The sequence below is a fragment of the Saccopteryx leptura genome, chromosome 2 (genome assembly GCF_036850995.1).
Source record: "Saccopteryx leptura isolate mSacLep1 chromosome 2, mSacLep1_pri_phased_curated, whole genome shotgun sequence".
NCBI lineage: Eukaryota > Metazoa > Chordata > Mammalia > Chiroptera > Emballonuridae > Saccopteryx > Saccopteryx leptura.
This window is the reverse complement of record NC_089504.1, coordinates 137,193,074-137,216,091: the sequence shown is the minus strand read 5'-3', so window position 1 is coordinate 137,216,091 and position 23,018 is coordinate 137,193,074. Positions and strand designations below refer to the sequence as shown.

The 23,018-nt window shown below is 42.1% G+C and overlaps 1 protein-coding gene across 5 annotated transcripts in view; it reads left to right on the top strand.

Annotated features, from left to right (window-relative positions):
* The window catches only part of DENND5B (DENN domain containing 5B), a 200,638-nt gene that overhangs the window by 154,579 nt on the left and 23,041 nt on the right, over positions 1-23,018 (top strand). For all 5 annotated transcript variants that reach the window (XM_066368906.1, XM_066368902.1, XM_066368901.1 and 2 more), the window contains 4 exons: positions 200-331; positions 1,573-1,725; positions 2,591-2,669; positions 12,985-13,066. In XM_066368906.1, coding sequence (XP_066225003.1) covers positions 200-331; positions 1,573-1,725; positions 2,591-2,669; positions 12,985-13,066 — 446 coding nt within the window. The remainder of the gene's footprint in view (positions 1-199; positions 332-1,572; positions 1,726-2,590; positions 2,670-12,984; positions 13,067-23,018) is intronic.

The window sequence follows — 23,018 nt, the reverse complement described above, 5'->3', positions numbered from 1 at the left end:
CTGATGGGATTTCTGTCACCGGTGTCTTCACAGGGGTGAATGGGGGAGTGTGAATGTCCTCTGCCCTTTGGCACAGAAGACTTGAATTGCCATTGCACATATCTACTTATGTTGTTCCTGCACTTGTTTGTTTACTTAAGGTCAGTAAGTCAGAAGAATAGCTGATGTTTATGCACTAAAAACACTCTTTAATTTTCAGAAATATATGCAAGAGGCACGAAGTTTAGGAAAAAACCTAAGGCAACCCAAATTGTCAGACCTCTCTCCTGCAGTGATCGCACAGACCAACTGGAAGTTTGTAGAAGGCTTATTAAAGGAATGTAGAATGAAGGTACGTATTGCTCACGGACGTGCGGAGACAGGGTATGTTCATATTCACTCCGTGTGTGGCTAACATGAGCAGAGTGAGCCCCCATTGGAGCCTGTAGCTTCCCTAAAGGAAAATTGGTATTACAGCTTTTACCTGAGGGGCCTAAACCTCATGTGCTCCCTACTGAGGTCCTGCACCTCCACGGGTTCTTCGTCACTCCAGAATCGGGGACATGGGAGCCCTGCACAGTTCTTGTCACCTTTTCGGCCACTCCTGTCTTCCTGTCCAACTCAAGCAGAGACTGAGCCAGCCAGAAGTTGTGTCAGGGATGTTGTCATCTTATGCGAAAGGCAACACATTTTGTGTGTGTGTCTGAATGTGCCTCTGTGTGGGACTTTGTCCGTGCCCGTACGTGTGTAAGGATGCCCGTAAGGAAGATCTCAGCTGTGTTGTCGGTTTGTGTATGTGTTACACACTAGTCTCCTCTCTCATATCTATGTTTGTCAGAGGTGGCAATACAGATTGACACACCTCAAAGCATCGTTTTAGTTAAAAATTTTATTCATTTATTTGACAGTCATTTCTCGAGGACCTGATCCGTGAGTTCAGTAAATGCCCATGACAGTGCTGAATCAGACAGACAAGATCCTGCCAAGAAACTAAATTCTCTCTTACTTTACATTTTATTATAACAGCAGTGAAGACTGCTGTAAGTTAACTTACCTGAAACTGATTTCTATTTCCTTTCCATTTTTTGGTGCATACTCATGAGAAGATAACAAATAAAAGAGGAAAGAAGGAAGAAAAAAAGAGACCAGGTTCACTCACAGATTATAGAGTTCTTTAAAAAACGAGAGCTGCTGGTTTGTATTGTGGTTTCTGCCCTCGTGCAGTAAAGCGAAGTGCGGTGTCTTCGGTATGCGCAGATGCCGGCAGCGGGGCTTCAGAAATGACAGCCCGTTTCTAGGTCTGGTGTAATCCTCAGTATGGCTGAAAATTGTCATACATAAACATTTACATGAGAATACTTTAAATCAGTATCATAATGTCTCTTCAGTGACTTTCTCTGACAAAATAGTATAAGTATATATGATGTTATTCCAGTTAGTTGACTACAGATTAAGGCATGTTCTCCAAGGTGACTAAAAGTCTGCAATTAGAAATACAATGCAGGAAACCCAGGTCTCCTGATCCAGTAGTGGACTTGTTGGGCTTGGCTCCGCTGCTGGGGTAACGCTTGTGGCCACATGGAATGCTTTCAGACAAAGCGCATGTTGGTGGAGAAGATGGGCCATGAAGCCGTGGAGCTGGGCCACGGAGAAGCAAACATAACGGGCCTGGAGGAGAACACCCTGATCGCCAGCCTCTGCGACCTGCTGGAGAGGATATGGAGCCACGGCCTGCAGGTCAAGCAGGTGAGGTCTCGGCAGGCCCTGGAGGCATGGCCGGGGAGGAGCCCTGTTAGGACGTGGAACAAGGAAAAGGGTATCATAAAAATAAAAGGTGTGTTTCTTTGTCACAGGATGACTAGAAAATGCACCATAGGCATTTTAATTCCAGAAAAAGAAAAGAAAACCCATGATTAGGAGGCAGTTTGGGGCTCTTTCTTGGTAAACAGGAAAGGATGAAACAGCACGTTCACTGCAGAGGCTGTGTCCCCTGTCGATCCACTGAGCGTCCGCTTTCATCACTGTACAGCAAGAAGTCTGTTAGCCAGAATTAACAGTTCTTTATCACTTTAAGTTGTCGAGTTATTTAGGGTGGAACAACTAAAATGGTTTTTTCTTCTTTTTTTCTCTCTAGTCTGCTTTTCTTTTGGGTGATTTCGTTCTTCTTTCCCTTTTCTCTTTCTCCTCTTGCCCCAGTTTTCTTTCCTCGTTGGCATTCCGTATATTCAAACATTTTGCATGTGGATGTCCACCAGCACATCCTGAGCGGCTAGAGCATTTTGATTCTGTGATTGTTACTGTGTCTGGTGTGGTCTGGCCTCAATACATCCAGCCCAGTAACAGTCAGGCCGGAGTTAGAAATCTGTGTGCCTCTGCTCCTGGCCTCTTGCTGAGTAGGTGTCGTTCCAGGCTGTTGCCAGTCTTCTCAGTGAGAATGACCCTCGTGACACATAGAGGGACAGGCTCAGAATGTCTCCCAGCCAGGAATGGAGGAGCTTGGTTCTCCAGACTTCAAAATGGCCATTCCAATGTGAATGGTTTTGATCAGAAATTATTTTTTGATGAATTATTAATGATAAAATGGTAAATTTTACATACCTTGTACTTGCAGGGGAAGTCAGCTTTGTGGTCACATCTAATTCAGTTTCAGGACAGAGAAGAGAAACAAGAGCACCTTGCAGAATCGCCAGGTGAGAGTTCGTTGGTTTGATTGTTTCTATAAAAGCGGCAGCCCTGGACCACGTGAAGAATCAATACCGTATAGCTTTGTCTCTGCCTGTCTGTCTCCAGCTGAAATGTACCACATCTGTCAGCAGTGGGGTAAAGTAGAAGGAGCGATATTGTTTACTATGTAGTTGTGAGACCTGGGAAAAGTCACTTGACCTTTCTGATCTTCAGCTTCCTCGTTCACAAGACAGGAAAAATAATGGTAGCTATGCCAAGTCTGTAATGTTGAGCAAGTCAGATAACATGTGAATCATACATACATAAAGGATCATACCTACAGGATAGCAGGTTCTCAATTAATGTTTCATTCAGTGTTGTTTCATTATAACGTAAGTGAAGGAAAAATATCAGTCCCTGGCTGGCCGTGGCCACTGTTTGTCTGGAGTTTACCCTGGGGACTCCTGTTTCTTCCCACACCCCAGAGAGGTGCATGTGAGGTGAACTGGCGTGTCTACATCGCCCCAGTATGAGAGAGTGTGGTTGTGGGTGTGAGTGTGCCCTGAGTGAGACCCTGAGCTAGAATAAGCAGATTGGAAAACCATTTATTTGTTTCTATTACTCTTTCTGAAATGGCCACGTTTATTTCAGGGTTTAATATTAGAGGAGTTTTGGATCTTTATTTAGGAGTTTGGTGATATTTTTTGTGACCAGAAATATACTTTGGGGTACTTAATTCTTTATAGCCTATGGTAAAATGGGTTTTGTCATACATTATTTTGCTTTAAGTTGCATTTTTCTAAGAACTTATCAATATAATAAAGTGAGGATTTACCGTATACTCTCACTAGTAATAGGGTGAAGTATATACTGATGTTTTTCTGAAAAAAAAAAAAAAAGTTTTAGCCTGACTAGGCAGTGGCACAGTGGATAGAGCATTGGACTGAGATGTGGAGGACCCAGATTCAAAACTCCAAGGTCACCAGCTTGAGCACAGGCTCACCAGCTTGAGCGCAGGGTTGCTGGCTTGAGCATGGGATCATAGACATGACCCCATGGTCACTGGTTTGAGCCCAAAGGTCGCTGGCTTGAAACCCAAGGGGTTGCTGGCTTGAGTCCAAGGCTACTGGCTTGAGCAAGAGGTCACTTATTCGGCTGCAGCCCCCCCCCTCCCCCCCCCCCCCGCCGTCAAGGCACATATGAGAAAGCAATCAATGAACAACTAAGGAGCTACAAGGAAGAATTGATGCTTCTCATCTCTCTCCCTTCCTGTCTGTCCCTCTTTCTGTCATCAAAAAAAAAAAAAAAGAATTATAACCATCATTGACCTTTCAGGAGAAAAAACATGCCTCTATGTCTCCAAAATCTTTAGAAGCCAGAGTTCTTCTTCAGTTTATAACAGGACATCACATATTAGAAGAGTCATACTTCTTTAGCTAATCAGAGTTACCTAGGGTTCTAGGACGTTCCGCCTGCTGGTATTTTTCACAGCAAGAAGCTTGTTTTTCTTTATGTAAAATAGCCATCTGTTTCACACAAAGTACAAGTAACAGTGGAAAGCCTAGTAAAGATAAAATGTTTTACACTGAATTTGGGAAAATTTTCTAAAATTATGGATTTTTTTAGACATTCAGAAATGTAAAAAGATTTTTTTAACTCATAAACGAACTAACAGCTTAAGAAATAAAAATTTGCAAATGTGATTGAAGCTCTCTATTTCCATTCTCCTCACTGCTGCTAGAGCACAATACTACCCTAAATGTGGTGCTTATTGTTGGAAACAGGTTTTTAAATGTATCCAATGAAACAAAAAAGAATTTAACGCTACACTGCTCACAAAATTTAGGGGATCAGGGAATGTGCAGATACTCCAGTACTTTCAGCCTTTTGTATAGTGCATTTTCACCAATGAAATAAAAGTTGGTTTTGCATCTCATTTGTGTAATCCAACAACTTTCTTTGACTTGTTTGCTTTTCTGATGTTCTTGTTTAATTAAAAAAAATAAAATGCTTCTTTTTTTTTGTCATTTCATACTCATTTTGAAATATCCCCTAATTTTTGTGAGCAGTCTACATTGCTCTGGAGCCCCTCTAAACAGGATGTTATGTTTCTAATGCCCCAAAATGTAACTGTGTATATAAAGACTAAGATCAAGATTAAAAGCATTCTCCAGTGTCTGTCTCCTTTGCCCCTTTTTCTGTTGAAAAAAATAAAAATGCATTAGCATATGCTTTGAAGTGGTCTCTGACCCTTAACCTGTGTTCACAGAAAATACAGTTTTTCAGCCCATAAGACCATAACCAAAATAACTTACCCTAATTAGAAAAAATAAATTTCTAGGACAATAACCATATTTAGAATGAAATGTTGGAAAGCCAACCTCAATTAAGGCAGGAAGATAGAAGCCTTTGCCTCTTGTGCCAAGGGAGGCATGTGAGAACGTCCAGCTGTTAGAGTAAGCAGCTGCCGGCACTACCAACAGCTTCCTGGCTTTGCCTGGTCTGATGTTGGGTGGTTGAGCTGGTGACCAGAGACCCAGCTGTTCTCAGTGGCCTTCAGTCAGTCAGCAGTGGGGCCAGCAAAACTCTGAAGTCAAGGCTAAGAAGCACCAAATGTGTCAAAGCCCCAAGTAGTCACTGTGCTGCTCTGTCAAGTGTTGAAGGGTTAATGAAACAAAAATGAATGTATTCTCAATATTTTACTGACCCTTAATGGGATAAATATAAGTCATGAAACTTTTGATATCAAGTTATTGTCTATTGGGAGTGATGGATTTTATAAATATTGCTCTAACACTTTTGATGATTCAGCCCAGGAAGTTAGGATTTAAAAATATGACAGAGAAATATATATAAAAACGTGAGTTTAAAAATAAAGTATTTCAGTACTGAGAAACAGTGTGTTCTAACTATATAGAAATAAGTAGTCCATGACTTGTATGCTTTTAAATCTGGATGGTTTGTTTTGTTTGGTTTTGTTTTTTAAGAAATGCTTTTTGTTTGCCAACTGTTAAGCTTCCTAATTGATGGCAGTAAACAGACTGCATGTTCACATTAAGGCAAGTCCTCAGAGACTCACAGTGGGTTGGAACACTGCTCTTACTAATGTTGAGCCAGGATGAGGCTAGCTGTTAGAGCATTACTGCTCCTTCAGGAGTCAGAGACATTGTAAGGGTTGCAGGAGAATGGAAAAGACCTGTCTTAGCCCTGCAGGCTGTCTTAATTTTTTTTTCAGTAGTCTTTATATACTAGAGCAGCCTTTGCTTCACAACAATAATGAGCAGATGATACAGAGATTTCCCATATGCCCCCCCTCTGCCCCCCAATGAATAGCCTCCCCCATTATCAGCATCTCCCACCAAGGTGGTACATTTCTTATAACTAATGAACCTATATTGACATACCATCACCCAAAGTCCATAGTTTACATTAGGTTTCTCCCTTGGGGTTGAACTATGAATTTAGACAAATGTATTGTGACAGTAGACACCATTATAGCATCATTCAGAGTAGTTCCACTGCCCTAAAAATCCTCTGCTCTACCTATTCATTTCTTCTCTCCCTTAACCCCTGGCAACCACTGACCTTTCTACCGTCTCCATCCTTTGCCTTATCCAGGTCATAGAGTATGTAGCCTTTTCAGAGTGGCTTCTTGCACTTAGTAATAAACATTTAAGTTTCCTCCATGTCTTTCAGACAGTCTTAATTTTTACCTAGTCAGGTTTTAACAAAGTCCCTGCACATAGGAGTTTAAAGTCCTGTTATAGAGAAAGGATCTCAGAATGCAGTAGATCCTAAGAAAGGGGACTTTTCTTGATATATCACCCCAAAGTTCCTATTTTTAAAAATGTTGGCCTGCTTACACTAGATGTTGTTCATAAACCTTACATCTTCAGACAAGTTTCCACTAAACTTTAAATGGATTTTTAAATGAATTGGCAAGGGCCAGGGTCGGATGCAGAAAAGGGTGAAAATGCTGCTTTTAAGTGGTTATTCTGGGTCTAGCCCAAGAATTTTGAGTCACTCTTCAATCATCTGATTTTCATCAAAAGTTTTCTATTAATTATTTACCTCCCTATAGACTGTAGATGGTTCTGTAAAAATAATACACAGTCTCTGCCCTCTGCAAACTTGCTGCCTGTGCAGCAGCATTGATTCAGGCACATGCACAAAGGGAGTTCCTGGGGCTGAGGATTAAACCACGGGTTTTATTGAAGGAGTAAGTAGCCTGTTGCAATTAAGTATATTGAAGTAAGAAATAGTAATAGAGGTGCACATTTAAATAGTTTATAAATTTCTCTTCTGGAGTCAACTCCATGGAAACTTGAGATTTTAGATCTCTAGATTAAATGTATGGCTTTATTTCTTTTTAATTTTACTTATTGATTTTTATTATTATTATTATTATCTCCCCCCCCCCCAAAAGTGAGAAGCGAGGGGCAGCAGACAGACTCCTGCATGTGCAAGACCAGGATCCATCTGGCATGCCCACCAGGGGGCAATGCTCAGCCCATCTGGGGTGTTCCGCTGCAACTGGAGCCATTCTAGTGCCTGAGGCAGAGGCCATGGAACCATCCTCAGCGCCCAGGCCAACTTTGCTCCAGTGGAGCCTTGGCTGTGGAAGGGGAAGAGAGAGATAGAGAGAAGGGAGAGGGGGAAGGGTAGAGAAGCAGATGGGCGCTTCTCCTGTGCCCTGACCGGGAATCGAACCCAAGACTTCCACATGCCAGGCCGACACTCTAAAGCTGAGCCAATCGGCCAAGGCCTTAATTTTACTTACTGATTTTAAAGAGAGAGGAAGGGGAGAGAGAGAGGCAGAAAAGTCAGTCTGTTTCTGTAGGTGCCCTGACCTTGGATTGAACTGGCAACCTCTGCACATCAAGATGATGTTCTATCCAACTGAACTATTTGGTCAGAGCATGGCTTCACTTCTTAACTCCTATCTGCCCTCTGCTCACAAGCTTCTAAGGTATTCCCTCTAAAGTTACTAATCACTATATTAGTTTCCTTGGGCTTCTGTAATAAAGTACCACAAACTGGGTCCTCAAACAACAGAAGTGTTTTGTTTCTCAGTTCTGGAGGCTAGAAGTCCAAAATCAAGGGGTCAGCAGGGGTGGTTTCCTTCTGAAGGTTATAAAGGAGAATCTGTCCCATACCTGATAGTCTCAAGAACTGCATGGCCAGCATATGGTATTCTCTGAGTCTTCACATCACCTTTCCTCCACATGTCTATCTCTGTGTCCATATTTCTCCTCTTTATAAGGACATGAGTCACATTGGATTAGGGCCCAGCCTAATGACCTCGTAACTACTATTGCCTACTGCAATGTCATCATCTGTCTGTCCCATTAGCAGATTATTCACAGATCTCTGTCTCTAGCCCTAGTTCCTCAACATCCATTTTTGATGGCCCACTGGGATCCCAGACCCAACATGTCCTAAGTCAGACTCATTATTCCAGCCCCTGTCCCTCCTGTCATTGTCAGGCTCTCTCCATCTTGTTTAATGGTGTTGGCATCCTTCTGTCAGTCAAGCTCAGAAGCTAGAAAGTCATCTGTAATGTAACAGAAGCCCCCTGGGCATGACTCTGCCCCTTTAATGAATGTCTACGATCAGGCAGGTTTCTTTAAGCCTCAGTTTCTTCATCTGAAAAATTAAAATAATAAAACTTAAAGGAAAGTTATACTTAGATATGATAATATATATTCCGATATTTTATACACATACTTAATATGTTTTTGGCCTTTGAGTCTTGCTTACCCTTTATGTCTGGTCCTTATTAAGTCCTGTTTTCTGCTAATACACCTGCTCCTCTTTGTTCTCACTGGTTGCCACTGTCTTAGTTCATCCATGCACTGGCCTTTGGAATAACCTCATGCACCTCTCATTTCTTTTACACCGTCACAGTGTTGCTGCAGTTAATAACTAAAAAGTACTCAGGAGCATATAATTTCTTTTCAAAATCCCTACCCCCCCCCCATAGGATTTCTGTAAATTTCTAACTTGTCTTTTTTTTTTTTTTTTTAAGGAAGCAAGAGAGACAGGCAGACAGGGGCAGACAGGCAGGAAGGGAGAGAGATGAGAAGCATCAAATCCTGGTGTAGCACCTTAGTTGTTCATTGACTGCTTTCTCATAGGCGCCTTGACTGGAGGGTCTCCAGCTGAGCCAGTGGCTTCTGGCTCAAGCCAGCGACCTCGGGGTTTTGAACCTGGGTCCTTAGCATCCCAGGCCGACACTCTATCCACTGCACCACACCTGGTCAGGCTCTAACTTGTCTTTTAAGGTTCTGCCATCTGGCCCTAAATTGTCTCATCTTCCTCAATGACTATTTGTTGAGTGTGTATATTGTATGGGGGCTCTGCCAGGCCCTTGAAGTATTCTAAGAATAGGCTATCACTTAGCCTCAAGAGGCGTTTCATGGCCCTGGCCGGTTGGCTCAGTGGTAGAGCGTTGGCCTGGCATGCAGAGGTCCCGGGTTCGATTCCCAGCCAGGGCACACAGGAGAGGCGCCCATCTGCTTCTCCACCCCTCCCCCTCTCCTTCCTCTCTGTCTCTTTCTTCCCCTCCTGCAGCCGAGGCTCCATTGGAGCAAAAGATGGCCCGGGCGCTGGGGATGGCTCCTTGGCCTCTGCCCCAGGCTCTGGAGTGGCTCTGGTCGTGACAGAGCGACGCCCCGGATGGGCAGAGCATCACCCCCTGGTGTGCGTGCCAGGTGGATCCCGGTCGGGCGCATGCGGGAGTCTGTCTGACTGCCTCCCCGTTTCCAGCTTCGGAAGAATACCAAAAAAAAAAAAAAAAAAAAAAAAGCATTGCATAGGAGTAACAGGAATGTCAAATAGTGGTAAGTTTATGATAGATGTTCAGTTTTAAAGGTCCTGTTTGAGAAAAGTGATATCTAGGAACCTAGGGCAGAGAGAATATCCAGGAATGATTTCACACAGCACTGTTTTAAAGTGCTTTACATCTATTTGAATAAGGTAGATGCTGTTACTCTTTCCAATTTGCAGATGAGGAAACAGACCATAGAGAGTTTAGGTCATTCACTCAAAGTCAGTGAGTTCAGTTCTCCATAGGGTCTGAAAAGCCATGTTCTTTTTTTTTTATAGATTTTTTTTTTTTTTTTAGATTTTATTTCATTTTAGAGAGAGGAGAGAGAGAGAGAGAGAAAAGGGAGGGAGGAGCAGAAAGCATCAACTCCCATATGTGCCTTGACCAGGAAAGCCCGGGGTTTTGAACCGGCGACCTCAGTGTTCCAGGTCGATGCTTTTACCACTGCACCACCGCAAGTCAGGCAAAAGCCATGTTCTTAACCATTAAGCTGTGCTACTCTTGATCTAAAATGAAAAGGGGCTGTAAGCAAGGAGAAAGGTACGGAATGCTGAAAGACACACTGAAGACTTGAACAGATTGCACCGGTGATCTGAAAGAGGGCATTGCATGTGTAAAGAGCACAGGTCAGAAAAGGGTGGCCAGACCATAGGGTCCCAAAGTATGGTTCCCAGAACATGCTCAGGCCTGTAGATGCTTCTCTAAGTGTCCCAACTCCACTATCACTAAGTCTGTCACTTGTTCTCTGCCCCCAGGGGCATGATTTCTCCTTGGTGTCATGTCTCCCTCTGGCCACCTTGCTGATTGTGGTTTCAGCTCCTTCCTCCTGCCTCATGATCTTTTCTTTTTTTTCCTATTTTCAACCTGCTTCTTCCCACTCATGTGGCCCTCTTTCATGCTGCGATCATCTGGAGTGTATTTTGCTTTGTTTGCAAGAAGAGAGATGTACTTTGATTAATAACACACTTAACGTGCTTGATGGCCTCAGACAGGAAGACTAACACAGCACAGCCTTTGGAACAATTTCCTCAGTGTCTTTTACCTCCTGGGTATCGGATGAACCAGTGTTTTCAACAACCTACTGAAAACTCCCTCCCCAAAGGGCCATTAGGTTGGTCTGGCCACATTTTCTTTGCCATGGCAGCCACATCAGGAGTCATTTGTACCTGCCAAGTGTGAGCCCAGCCTCTTCCACCAAGTGCCAAAACTCATGGATCCCGGACAACGTGTCCCTGTCTGTCTTACTTCAGTGCAAGCTTCAGATAGATTTGGGTTCCGACATTATGTCCTAGCCCCCCAAAATAGGATGGATCTGAAAACAGAAAATACAGTTTTAATATACAGCAAAACCAACATCCTAAATTCTCATTTTTATGATATACATACAATTGTCCCTTGAACAACATAGGGGTTAGGGGCACTAATCTCCCCTGTAGTCAAAAATCCACATATAACTTGACTCCCCCAAAACTTAAATACTAATAAACAGCCTAGTGTTGACCAGAAGCTTTACCAGTAACAAAAGGATTTAGTTAACATATATTTTGTGTGTTATATGTATTATATATCATATTCTTACAATAAAGTAAGCTAGAGAAAAGAATGTTATTAAGAAAATAATAAAGAAGAGAAAATAAGCTTTGGCCAGGTAGCTCAGTTGGTTAGAGCGTCATTTGGATACACCAAGATTGCAGGTTTGATTCCCTGTCAGGGCACATGTAAAATCAGCAGTGAATAAATACATGGAACAACAAAATTGATGTTAATATCTCTCTTTATATAAAAATAAACAAAAATTTTTTGTAAAGAAAATAAATTTATGCCCTGGCCGGTTGGCTCAGTGGTAGTGCGTCAGCTTGGCGTGGAGGAGTCCCGGGTTCGATTCCCAGCCAGGGCACACAGGAGAAGTGCCCATCTGCTTCTTCACCCCTCCTCCTCTCCTTCATCTCTGTCTCTCTCTTCCCCTCCCAAGGCTCCATTGGAGCAAAGTTGGCCCAGGCGCTGAGGATGGCTGTATGGCCTCTGCCTCAGGTGCTAGAATGGCTCTGGTTGCAACAGAGCAACACCCCAGATGGGCTGAGCATCGCCCCCTGGTGGGCATGCCAGTGGATCCTGGTCAGGCACATGCAGGAGTCTGTCTGACTGCCTCCCCATTTCCAACTTCAGAAAAATACAAAAAATAAATAAATAAATAAATAAATAAATTTACGATACTGTCCTGTATTTATGATACATTAAGTTTAGTTTGTCATCTGTTTACAACACAACTCATCTGTCAGTACCTCCACCAATATTGTATTATATGATATAAAGCACTGTCGATGTTATACATATTACTAACACTAGACATCAAAAGTGAAAAGATTAATGTGAAAACTAAGTTCACATTTATTTGCAGATATAACAATTCATGCATTGATAACAAAGAAGCAATAATATGACTGCTTTATGGTGCCCTAGTGTCATCAATACTATTGTTTCATAGTAACAAGAAAATTTCCAAAAATTTTTCCAATATAATTTTTGAAAAATCCGCATATAAGTGAACGTGTTCAGTTCAAACCCATGTGGTTTATTGTATTTGCTAAGCGTGGTGTTGCAATTTTGTTTTCAATAACAAATGGTAAAATGGAAATAAAGGAAGAGTATGAAACTCCTCAGCGTCTCGCTGAAAGTGAGACTGAGCACTTCAGCTACAATACATTATCAAATAATCAGTTACTTTAGCTATTGGTATATAAGAGAAAAATCTTTCCTTTTGTAAATGTTAGCTGTTCAGATTTCATACGAGACTTATGGACAGTACACTTCTAAATGTTCGTTTAGATTTTGCATGCTACACATACTATAACTTGGATTCTGAACTTTAAAATAGAAACTTACCAGACTAGAGGGCCCAAATAGATTTTCCTTTTTAAGCACTCTCAGAGTATATAGTAAATCCTCACTTACTGTTGTTGCTAGGTTCTGTGTCTTGAAGTGAAGCGACATATAATGAAACCAGTTTTACCACAGTCTAGTTGATGTAAACAAGAGTTAGGTTCCTTGGGCCATCTCCTCAGTATTATAAAGAAACAGCACTATTTGAAGTCTTGCTATATAGGGAAATTGTGTGATTGCAATTCATAAGCCCAGAAATAATTTGCATGCTCACAGCTTAGTTTACAGACATCGCTTTCATATAATTATCCAGTTTAATTAGAATGAATAACTTCAGAAAATGACTGGCCTTTATGGCCAAAATTTGTACACATTGTGTGATTTGCTAAGTGGGCTTTTATGATTTATTTTAAATTTACAGACGCAGCTCCAGATTAACTAGAAAGAAAATAGATGGTTTACTGTATTAATAAAGTAGCAACATTCGAGAAAAAGAATTAGAGCTTTTCTTTGGTCGTCAAAATGTGTTCTTATCAAAGTAATTTTAAAATATTTATTTATAGAATGTGAACCATACAGATTTTTTTTTTACCATTATTTTTCTAATATTTTGCTGCTATTTTTCTACATAGTTGCCCTGGGACCAGAAAGAAGAAAATCTGACTCGGGAGTTATGTTGCCAACACTCAGGGTCTCCCTTATCCAAGACATGAGGTATTTGTTACATGTGCTGGCATATGGTGAAAACTTTGAAATATGATGGCTTTCACTGAAATTGCTCAAATGATTTTGGCTCTGTGTATTTTTTTCTTCTGTATTCTCAAAAAATTTTTTTCGTATAACCTTGTTTATTTTACTTTCATACTATTATATTGCTCCTGGCTTTAAATCCAAAGGAAATACAGATGAAAGGGGTTTTAAAGCATTCCTCACTTATTTTACTATTTCTTTTGTTCAGTTTTTCAAAACCTCTTTAAATACCTGCTACCCACAGATACAATTCAAATAAAAAAATCCTCAAACAGTTACAGGTTACTTAGCAGAAAAACTGCTGTCAAGTAGATTTAATTTGATGCAAAGGCAATCTGAGAGTTATCACTTGCAATTACTGGTCTTAGAAATTATTCAAAGGCATCAGTATATCTAAAAAGATTTATTGAATGTGGAAGGCAGAGGCTCTTTTGTTGTCAACATTTTAGGTAAAATACTTACACTGTTAAAATATGCGGGCTTAAAGTGGATATTATAACATTCATAAGACCTGTAACTTTTATGTGTATTGCTTTATTAATATTAAATATAGAGGTTTATTTGATTTGCCAGATATTAGCAAATGAAAAGCATAACTTTTATGAGTGGCAGCATATGTAATGGTAACACATCCTGGCTTTACCACTTACTTGCGGTGTGACCTCAGGCGATTTTTGTAACTTCTCTGTGCCTCCTCAATTTGTAGAGATTAAAAAAAAAAGTAGTCTATTTTATAGGATTGTAATGATAACTAAATGAATTAGTCTATTACTGTAAAAAATTTCAAGAAGTACTTGGCTTATAGTAAGAGTTCAGTAAATGTTGGTTTTGTTATCTGAATCAGTTCATATATTTACATCTTAAATGTCATGATTCCTTGGTTGAAATGTAGTTGTCTGTAGTGGCTCCTTCCTTTTGCTAGCCAGTATAGGAGGAATAGTTGTAACTACAAGGGAAAAATAATCTCCAGCTTTTTAAAAAAAAAACGTAAAAAATCTGGTTATATAAGATGTTAACATCAGATAGAGGGACTTCGGTATTCATCTCTTTATACTACTTTTGCCACATTTTTGTAAGTAAATTATTTCAAAGTAAAACATATATTTTTTTAACCAGACTTGATGCAAAATAAATGTATAGGGGCCGTTATTATAAATATGCAAGAGTCGATAGCTTATCATTATCTAGGGATAGTTAGGTACAGTTCTAGGTAAACTACTGCTAACTTACTCCATTGAATATTAGATCAGTGAGCTGTGACTTCTCTTGGCTTATGTCACGGTCCTGATATTTCTGTGCTTGCCCTACTATAATATATAGGGTAATATGGTGATCTTAGGATGAATTCCAGATCACTTGCCCTGGTTGGTAGTAGTGTGGAGGGGGGCACATCAGCCTAAATATAATTTAGTGTAATCTTAGATAATATATATTGGTTCAGGACACTCAACTAAAAAAATTGATGTCCTGCCCTGGCCCATGGCACAGTGGATAGAATGTTATCCTGGAGCACCGAGGTTGCTGGTGTGAACCCCGGTCAGGACACATGTGGTAAGCGATCAGTGGCACAACTAAGTGAAAGGATGAGCTGATGCTTCATCTCTCTCTCTCTCTCTCTCCCCCTCTCCCTCTCCCTCTCCCTCTCCCTCTCCCTCTCCCTCTCCCTCTCCCTCTCCCTCTCCCTCTCCCTCTCCCTCTCCCTCTCCCTCTCCCTCTCCCTCTCCCTCTCCCTCTCCCTCTCCCTCTCCCTCTCCCTCTCTCCCTCCCTCCCTCTCTCTCCTCCTTCGCCTTTCACCCTTCCCCTCTCTCTTACTCTCTTTCTCTCAAAAAAGAAAAAAAAATTATGTCCTATGACTTCTCACTATTGGTTCTTTTGGCTTTTAATTTTCACACTTCATCTTATTAAAAAACCTAAGTATTCTAAAGTGAAGTTTGGGCCAAGTGATTAATATTTTTCACTTTTTTTTTTTTTTGTATTTTTCTGAAGCTGGAAACGGGGAGAGACAGTCAGACAGACTCCCGCATGCGCCCGACCGGGATCCACCCGGCACACCCACCAGGGGGCGACGCTCTGCCCACCAGGGGGCAATGCTCTGCCCCTCCGGGGCATCGCTCTGTTGTGACCAGAGCCACTCTAGCGCCTGGGGCAGAGGCCAAGGAGCCATCCCCAGCGCCCGGGCCATCTTTGCTCCAATGGAGCCTCGCTGCGGGAGGGGAAGAGAGAGACAGAGAGGAAGGAGAGGGGGGGGTGGAGAAGCAGATGGGCGCTTCTCCTGTGTGCCCTGGCCAGGAATCGAACCCGGGACTTCTGCACGCCAGGCTGACGCTCTACCACTGAGCCAACCGGCCAGGGCCGATAAATATTTTTATTTTTTTATTTATTTATTTATTTATTTTTATTTTTTTTTTTTTTTTGTATTTTTCTGAAGCTGGAAACGGGAAGAGACAGTCAGACAGACTCCCGCATGCGCCCGACCGGGATCCACCCGGCACGCCCACCAGGGGCGATGCTCCGCCCACCAGGGGGCGATGCTCTGCCCCTCCGGGGTGTCGCTCTGTCGCGACCAGAGCCACTCTAGCGCCTGGGGCAGAGGCCAAGGAGCCATCCCCAGCGCCCGGGCCATCTTTGCTCCAATGGAGCCTTGGCTGCGGGAGGGGAGGAGAGAGACAGAGAGGAAGGAGGGGGGGGGGAATGGAGAAGCAAATGGGCGCTTCTCCTCTGTGCCCTGGCCGGGAATCGAACCCGGGTCCCCCGCACGCCAGGCCGACGCTCTACCGCTGAGCCAACCGGCCAGGGCCGATAAATATTTTTAATGAAAATTTGATTGTTGGTTACTTTCAAAAGGTGTTTGTAAGGAAGAAAGGAGTTGCCCAGGAAAGACAAGCTGATATATCAGGGTTTCTCCCTAACATTTTATTATAGAAAAATTTAAATACAGCAACATTACAAGATTTTACAGTAAACACATCCATATACCCATCACCTAGATTCTACCATTTACGTTTTTCTATAGCTTTTTAAAAAGTTGTGGTAAAAAAATACATACACACACATACACATATTTCATAAAATCTACCATTTTTACATGTATAGTCAGCGGCATTGAATATATTTGCATTGTTGTGCAACCATCGCCACTGTCCATCCCCAGAACTTTTTTGTCGTCCCAAACTGAAACTCTGTACCTGTTTAAACAATAGCTCCCCATTCCCCCTCCCCTCCTTCAAGCCTCTGGTAACCGCTACTCTATTTTCAATCTCTATGAATTCAACTATTCTAGGTGCCTCGTGTAGGTAGAATCATGTTTTTTGCATCTGGTTTATTTCACTTAGCATAATGTTATTGAAGCTCATCCATATTATAGCATATATCAGAATTTCCTTCCTTTTAAAGGCTAACATTCCATATATGTACATACCACATTTTGTTATCTAGTTCTCCACAATGGACATTTGAGTTGTTTCCACCTTTGGCTATTGTGACTAGTGCTGCTGTGAACGTGAGTGTTCAAGCCCCTGCTTTCAGTTCTTTTTGTCTATACCCAGAAGTGGAATTGCTGGGTCATACAGTAATTCTGTGTTAACGTCTTTGAGGAACCATCCTACTGTTTTCTACACTGGCTGCACCATTTTACAATCCCACAAATAATGCACAAGTATTAAGTTTCTCCACATCCTCACCATCACTTGTTATTTCCTAGTTGTTGTTGTGTTTTTTTTCTGAAGTGAGAAGTTGGGAGGCAGAGAGACTCCAACATTCACCGACCAGGATCCACCCAACATGCCCACTAGGAGGCGATGCTCTGCTCTGCTCATCTGGGGCATTGCTCTGTTGCAACTGAAGCCATTCTAGCACCTGAGGTGGAGGCCTTGGAACCATTCTCAGTGCCCGGGCCAGCTTTGCTCTGTGAAGCCTTGGCTGTGGGAGGGAAAGAGAGAGAGTGAAAGAAGAGAGGGAAGGGTGGGGAAGCAGATGGGTGTTTCTCCTGTGTGTTCTGGCTAGGAATCAAACCTGAGACTTCCACATGCCAGGCTGATGCTTTACTGCTGAGCCAATAGGCCAGGGCCATTATTTTCTGTTTTTGATGACAGCCATCCTCATGGGTATGACTTCCCTGTTTCTTATGGCATACAAAGTTAGAGGTCTTTCTAGACCTAGGAAGCTGGACTCTTCAGCTTTATAAGCTCAGAAACCAAATCATGTGTAAACCAAAATGTAAGCAGGCTCTAAATACTGACCCTTACTAACCCAAGAGACTTACTTTAGATACCTAAGAAAGGTGGGGAAATAGGAGCTGGATTTGAGTTATCTTATCTAGTTGTCTATGGCCACCCAGGTAAGGGTGGCGTCACAGGAAGCCAGTGAAATCAACTTATAATTTCCTTAACCAGGTGACTTGATATTCTTTCACTGATATGGGCAGGCTCTGCCTAGAAGCTAGATTAAGATCAGAAGGCTTCTTGTGCTCAGAAGCGGACATGTGGAAGTCAGATCATCCAACTCCGTACTAGTGATCCTAATGCTCACAGGACCGAGGCCGTCTCAGCAGAGCCCTGCAGAAACACTGCCCGTGATTGGCTCTGTCCTTTCTCTGCTTCGTTCTGCCTTTTTATTAAGAAGACTTTTTATATATTGTTGTTCTTCTTCCTGAGACGTTGACTTTAGAATTCAGCTCTCAGTAGACAGGCTTGTTTCCCTATTTCCAAATTCTTGACAAGTACTTCAGTGTAGTTCCTAGTTGCTACCTAGATAGTTGGTATAGTAGATGCTTTTCCTTAAAGAAAAACACCCAAGTAATATTCTAAACTCTGATTTCTTTAAATTTGGACAATTAAAGAAAGACATTTTCTAAAGATTAGATGGTCTGTCTCTGCATCCAAGCTCTGCTGGGCACATGTTTCTGTGGTTACCTCATATCTTCCCAAGTGTATCTCTTATCTTGAGGCAAATACAGTGTGTCCATAAAGTCATCGTGCACTTTTGACCGATCACAGGAAAGCAACAAAAGACGATAGAAATGTGAAATCTGCACCAAATAAAAGGAAAACCCTCCCAGTTTCTGTAGGATGATGTGGCAGTATGTGCACATGCGCAGATGATGACGTAACACCGTGTATACAGCGGAGCAGCCCACGGCCATGCCAGTCGAGATGTGGACGGTACAGAGGAAAGTTCAGTGTGTTCTCTGGTTCGCTAAATTCGAATCCATGACCAAAGTGCAACGTGAATATCGGCACGTTTATAACGAAGCGCCACCACATAGGAATATTATTACTCGATGGGATAAGCAGTCGAAGGAAACCGGCAGTTTGATGGAGAAACCTAATTCTGGTAGGCCATCAGTCAGTGACGAGTCTGTAGAGGCTATACAGGATAGCTACCTAAGGAGCCCTAAGAAATCTGTGCATGAGCCCACATCGAACTGCACTGAATAGGCATGAAACTGGGAGAGTTTTCCTTTTATTTGGTGCAGATTTCACATTTCTGTCATCGTTTGTTGCTTTCCTGTGACCGCTCAAAAGTGCACCATGACTTTACGGACACACTGTACATTGGAAGTGTAGGAACTTCGAGTTCTCACAGTTGTCGAGAGTCTTGGCACCAAACCACTTAGCAGCTGTATCGAGTCCAGGACAGACAGGTCTGAAGGCTACTTCCCAAAACCTCCATAGTCACCAAGTATTACCAAACTAAGTTCTAAACTTTTTTTTTCCCAAAGAGAAAAGCTGGTAACAGGAAAGAACTGTACAGACGATCTTCATGTAGGAAAGGAATATTATGGCATTACCATCAGTACCAGTTTCTTTCCAAAGTAGCTATGCACAGATCATCCATCTGTCGAGACTTCTATTCTTAATGGCAAAATATAATTAATGATGCAGAGTGTACTAGAACAGTGTATGATCTTGGAGATTGTGAGTACTGTAATCCAAGTCTATATATTCTGAATATGTAAACAAATGAACAGGATGTGAGTGAATTCTAAAAATATTCTGTTTACACATAAAGATGGGAATAAATTACTTGATGGTAAATGGGCAGATCACCTTATCTTTCTATAAATAATGTGTACATGTGTGCTTGAGGGTCTGGTGTTTTTTTATACTAAAACTGAGTAGTCAAGATTGATTTTTATTACCCCTGGGAAGGAATATATTGAGGAATATTTATGACTCTATAGGATATGAGCTTAAACTAAAATTGGCTAATTCTTTTATTTCTCTAATAAATATTACTGGTAATATGGTTTTATTGGTAATATGGCAAAGTAAGCACCAGGTTTGGACTCAGGAAATGTAGATTCAAATTTATTTAGGTGCTTCCAATCTTAGAAAAAATTCAATTTGGGGAAACAGAAGCTCATTCAAACTGGCTTCAGCAAAATGGGGGATTCATTGGAGGTATATGAGGGTATTTTGTATTTTCCAGAATCCAAGAACAAGAATTGGGGCCAGAATGGAAACAGTCTTGTCACAGGTCACTCTCTCTGTCTCACTTCTTCCCTCCCCCCTTCCCTTCCTTTTCTGCCCTATTGTGCTCATGCTCACCCAAGCCCTGGCTTCAACTTCCTTTCTTATTTTAAGCATTTAATAAAAACTAACTTGATTTTCTAATGGACTAATTCATAGTTTCTGAGAGAAAAATCTGACTGGCTCAATTTAGGTCTGGCACATGCCTCTTACCCAGTCTGTTGTCGCTGAGGGTAGGAGCATGGGGCCCTGGGCCGTGGTGGTGCCTGATTCGTGGCCCTGCGTCTGTGGAAAGGGAGCTTCTCCAAGAATGTGAGTGCCAGGAAGAAGTGATTGGTGGGAACTGGGTAGCACCTCTAGAATAATACTTATATCTCTGTGACCTTGGCTGAGTCACCTAGTCTAAAGGAGTCAAGGTACATAAAAACCTTTCTAAATAAGAAAGCTTTGTATCTGGGTTAAAAAAATAAATCAAGTAGGTAACTTATTTAAACCCCACCATATATGCTTTTCTGTGAATGAGTAGGCTCTATTTTGGAAGTAATACTTGTATAATATTATGCTGAATGCCATTATATTTACCTATAATAAATTATTTCAACTAAAAACAGATTAAAACAGTATAACTACACAGGAAAATACTTAATAGATTTCTATTGAAGTTTAATAACACAACACATAAAAATTGTTGTAAAGCATAAAATTAGATATTTATATACAAAGCAACAGGGTTTTTTGAGGTCCTGAAAAACTAGGCCTTATAGGGCACAGAAAAGGATGCAAAGCTCCTTGTCCTTAGGGAACTTGGCAAGCTGAGAAAAATACATGCCAAGAAAAATGATAAAAGTAGGCAGTGCATGATAAATGTACATTAGACTACAGAATTTCGTAAATTGGAGAGGTTATTGAAGGCTGTCATGGTCGAGGAAAGCCTTCCAGAAGGAGTTGGTGTTCAAACAGGGATAGAATCCAAGAGAGAAGCGAGAGAAGAATAAGTACTTCAAGTAATGGAATGCAGTTTTAAAAGTCCGCTTCATGGAACAGGATTTCTCATTAGGAAGATGTGTTGAGGCTGAGGACTAGTAAGCAGTTCAGACTGAATCCTGTGAGCTTTAAAAGGTTCAGGGACAGCCTGACCAGGCGGTGGTGCAGTGGATAGAGCATTAGGCTGGGATGCAGAGGACCCAGGTTCGAAACCCCGAGGTCACTGGCTTGAGTGTGGGCTCACCAGCTTGAGCGCAGGGTGACATAGGATCATAGACATGACCCCATGGTCACTGGTTTGAACCCAAAGGTCGTTGGCTTGAGCCCAAGGTCGCAGGCTTGAGCAAGGGGTCACTTGGTCTGCTGTAGTCCTGCCCCCCCCCCTCAAGGCACATATGAGAACGCAGTCAATGAACAACTAAGGAGCCGCCACAAAGAATTGATGCTTCTCATCTCTCTCCCTTCCTGTCTCTCTCTCCCTGTCTGTTCCTCTCTCTGTTTCTCACCCAAAAGAAAGGAAAAGAAAAAAGGTTTAGGAACAGGAATTTTATTAAGGAGACAGTATTTTAGGCAGAGTAATTTCCCTGGTGCCAGTGAACAAGATGGGCTTGAGGAGAGAGTCTGGTGGCTTCATCTCCCAAATCTCTTGCCTCCCACCAAGAAACCTAGCACAAATTTTTTTTATGATGGGAATGCTAATTGCTTCCTAAATAAACTAGGTTTCATTTTGTATTCCAAATCTTCCCATTTTCCTTAAACACAGTTTTTCAAATTATAATTATTTTCTACTTTGTCATTCTTCACCTACTATTCTTCAGATACTTGTTTAAAGCCAGCATAAAAATAATTTCAGTAGCCCTGGCTGGGTAGCTCAGTTGGTTAGAGCAGTGGTTAGCAAATTCATTAGTCAACAGAGCCAAATATCAACAGTACAACAATTGAAATTTCTTTTGAGAGCCAATTTTTTAAACTTAAACTATATAGGTAGATACATTCCTTATTGAGGTAGCGCCTACATGTGGTATTTTGTGGAAGAGCCACACTCAAGGGGCCAAAGAGCTGCATGTGGTTCACGAGCCGCAGTTTGCTGACCACTGGGTTAGAGCATTGTCCCAATACACCAAGGTTGCAGGTTCAATCCCTAGTCAGGGCACATGCAGAAATCAACCAATGAATGCATGAATAAGTAGCACAACAAATCAGTGTTTCTCTCTCTCTCTCTCCCCCTCCCCCCCTTTTCCTTTCTCTCTAAAAATATCATTAAATGAAAAAATTAGCCTGACCAGGTGGTGGTGCAGTGGATAGATTGTCGGACTGGGTTGTAGAGGACCCAGGTTCGAAACCTTCGAGGTCACCGGCTTGAGCACATGGTTGCTGACTTGAATGTAGAATCACAGACATGATCCCGTGGTTGCTGACTTGGGCCCAAAGGTCACTGGCTTGAAGCCCAAGGTCACTGGCTTGAAGCCCAAGGTCGCTGGCTTGAGTAAGGAGTCACTTGCTCTGCTTTAGCCCCCTAGTCAAGGCACATATGAGAAAGCAATCAATGAACAACTAAGGTGCTGCAATGAAGAATTGATGCTTCTCATCTCTCTCCCTTCCTGCCTGTCTGTTCCTATCTATCCCTTTCTCTGTCTCTCTCTCTGAAAGGAAGGAAGGGAGGGAGGGAGGGAGGGAGGGAGGGAGGGAGGGAGGGAGGGAGGGAGGAAGGGAAAGAAAAAAAGAGAGAGAGAGAATGAATTCAGTAGATGTTACTGTTTAGGAGTAGGAAGAACACATAGGAGATATCAACCCTTGTATAGATTCATTTTTAGTGAATTTACTTTGAATCAACTTGGTATCCCTTCACTGTGTGAGCTTGGACCCGGCACTGCACTCACAGGGTACCGTGTAAATACTGTTGAACTTGAAGTGGTAAATGCCTGAGTATTTCCCCCTTGTTGTTTTTTAAGTCGGCCGTCATCATTTGAGGAATGTCAGGAAGGTTGAGGAACAGCCAGTGCTGTTTCATGGTCACACTTGAGTTGTCAGGTGCCTCTCCAGTGCCACCACCATCAGTAAGAACCAGGCTCTGCCCTGGCTGGGTGGCTCAGATGGTTGGAGCCTCATCCTGGAGCACCAGGGTTGTGGGTTTGGTCCATGGTCAGGGTTTGTATGGGAATCAGCCAATGAATGATTTTTGTGCAGTGGATTGATGTTTCTCTCTTTCTCCTCCTCTCCTCTTTCTCTAAAATTCAATAAACAAACAAACAAAAAAAAGAACCATGGTCTAAGGAGGCCTGCTTGTCACCAGTGCTCTGTGTTCATAACCATATGTAATGATATTAGCCCTTTAAAACTAAAATAAGTCTGTCATAAATCTCATTCTGACTCATTTTTATGCCACCTCTTTAGTGTGTCATTGTGATGTGATGTAATGCTTTACATCTTGTTTATCAGGAGTGTTTGATTATAAATCAGT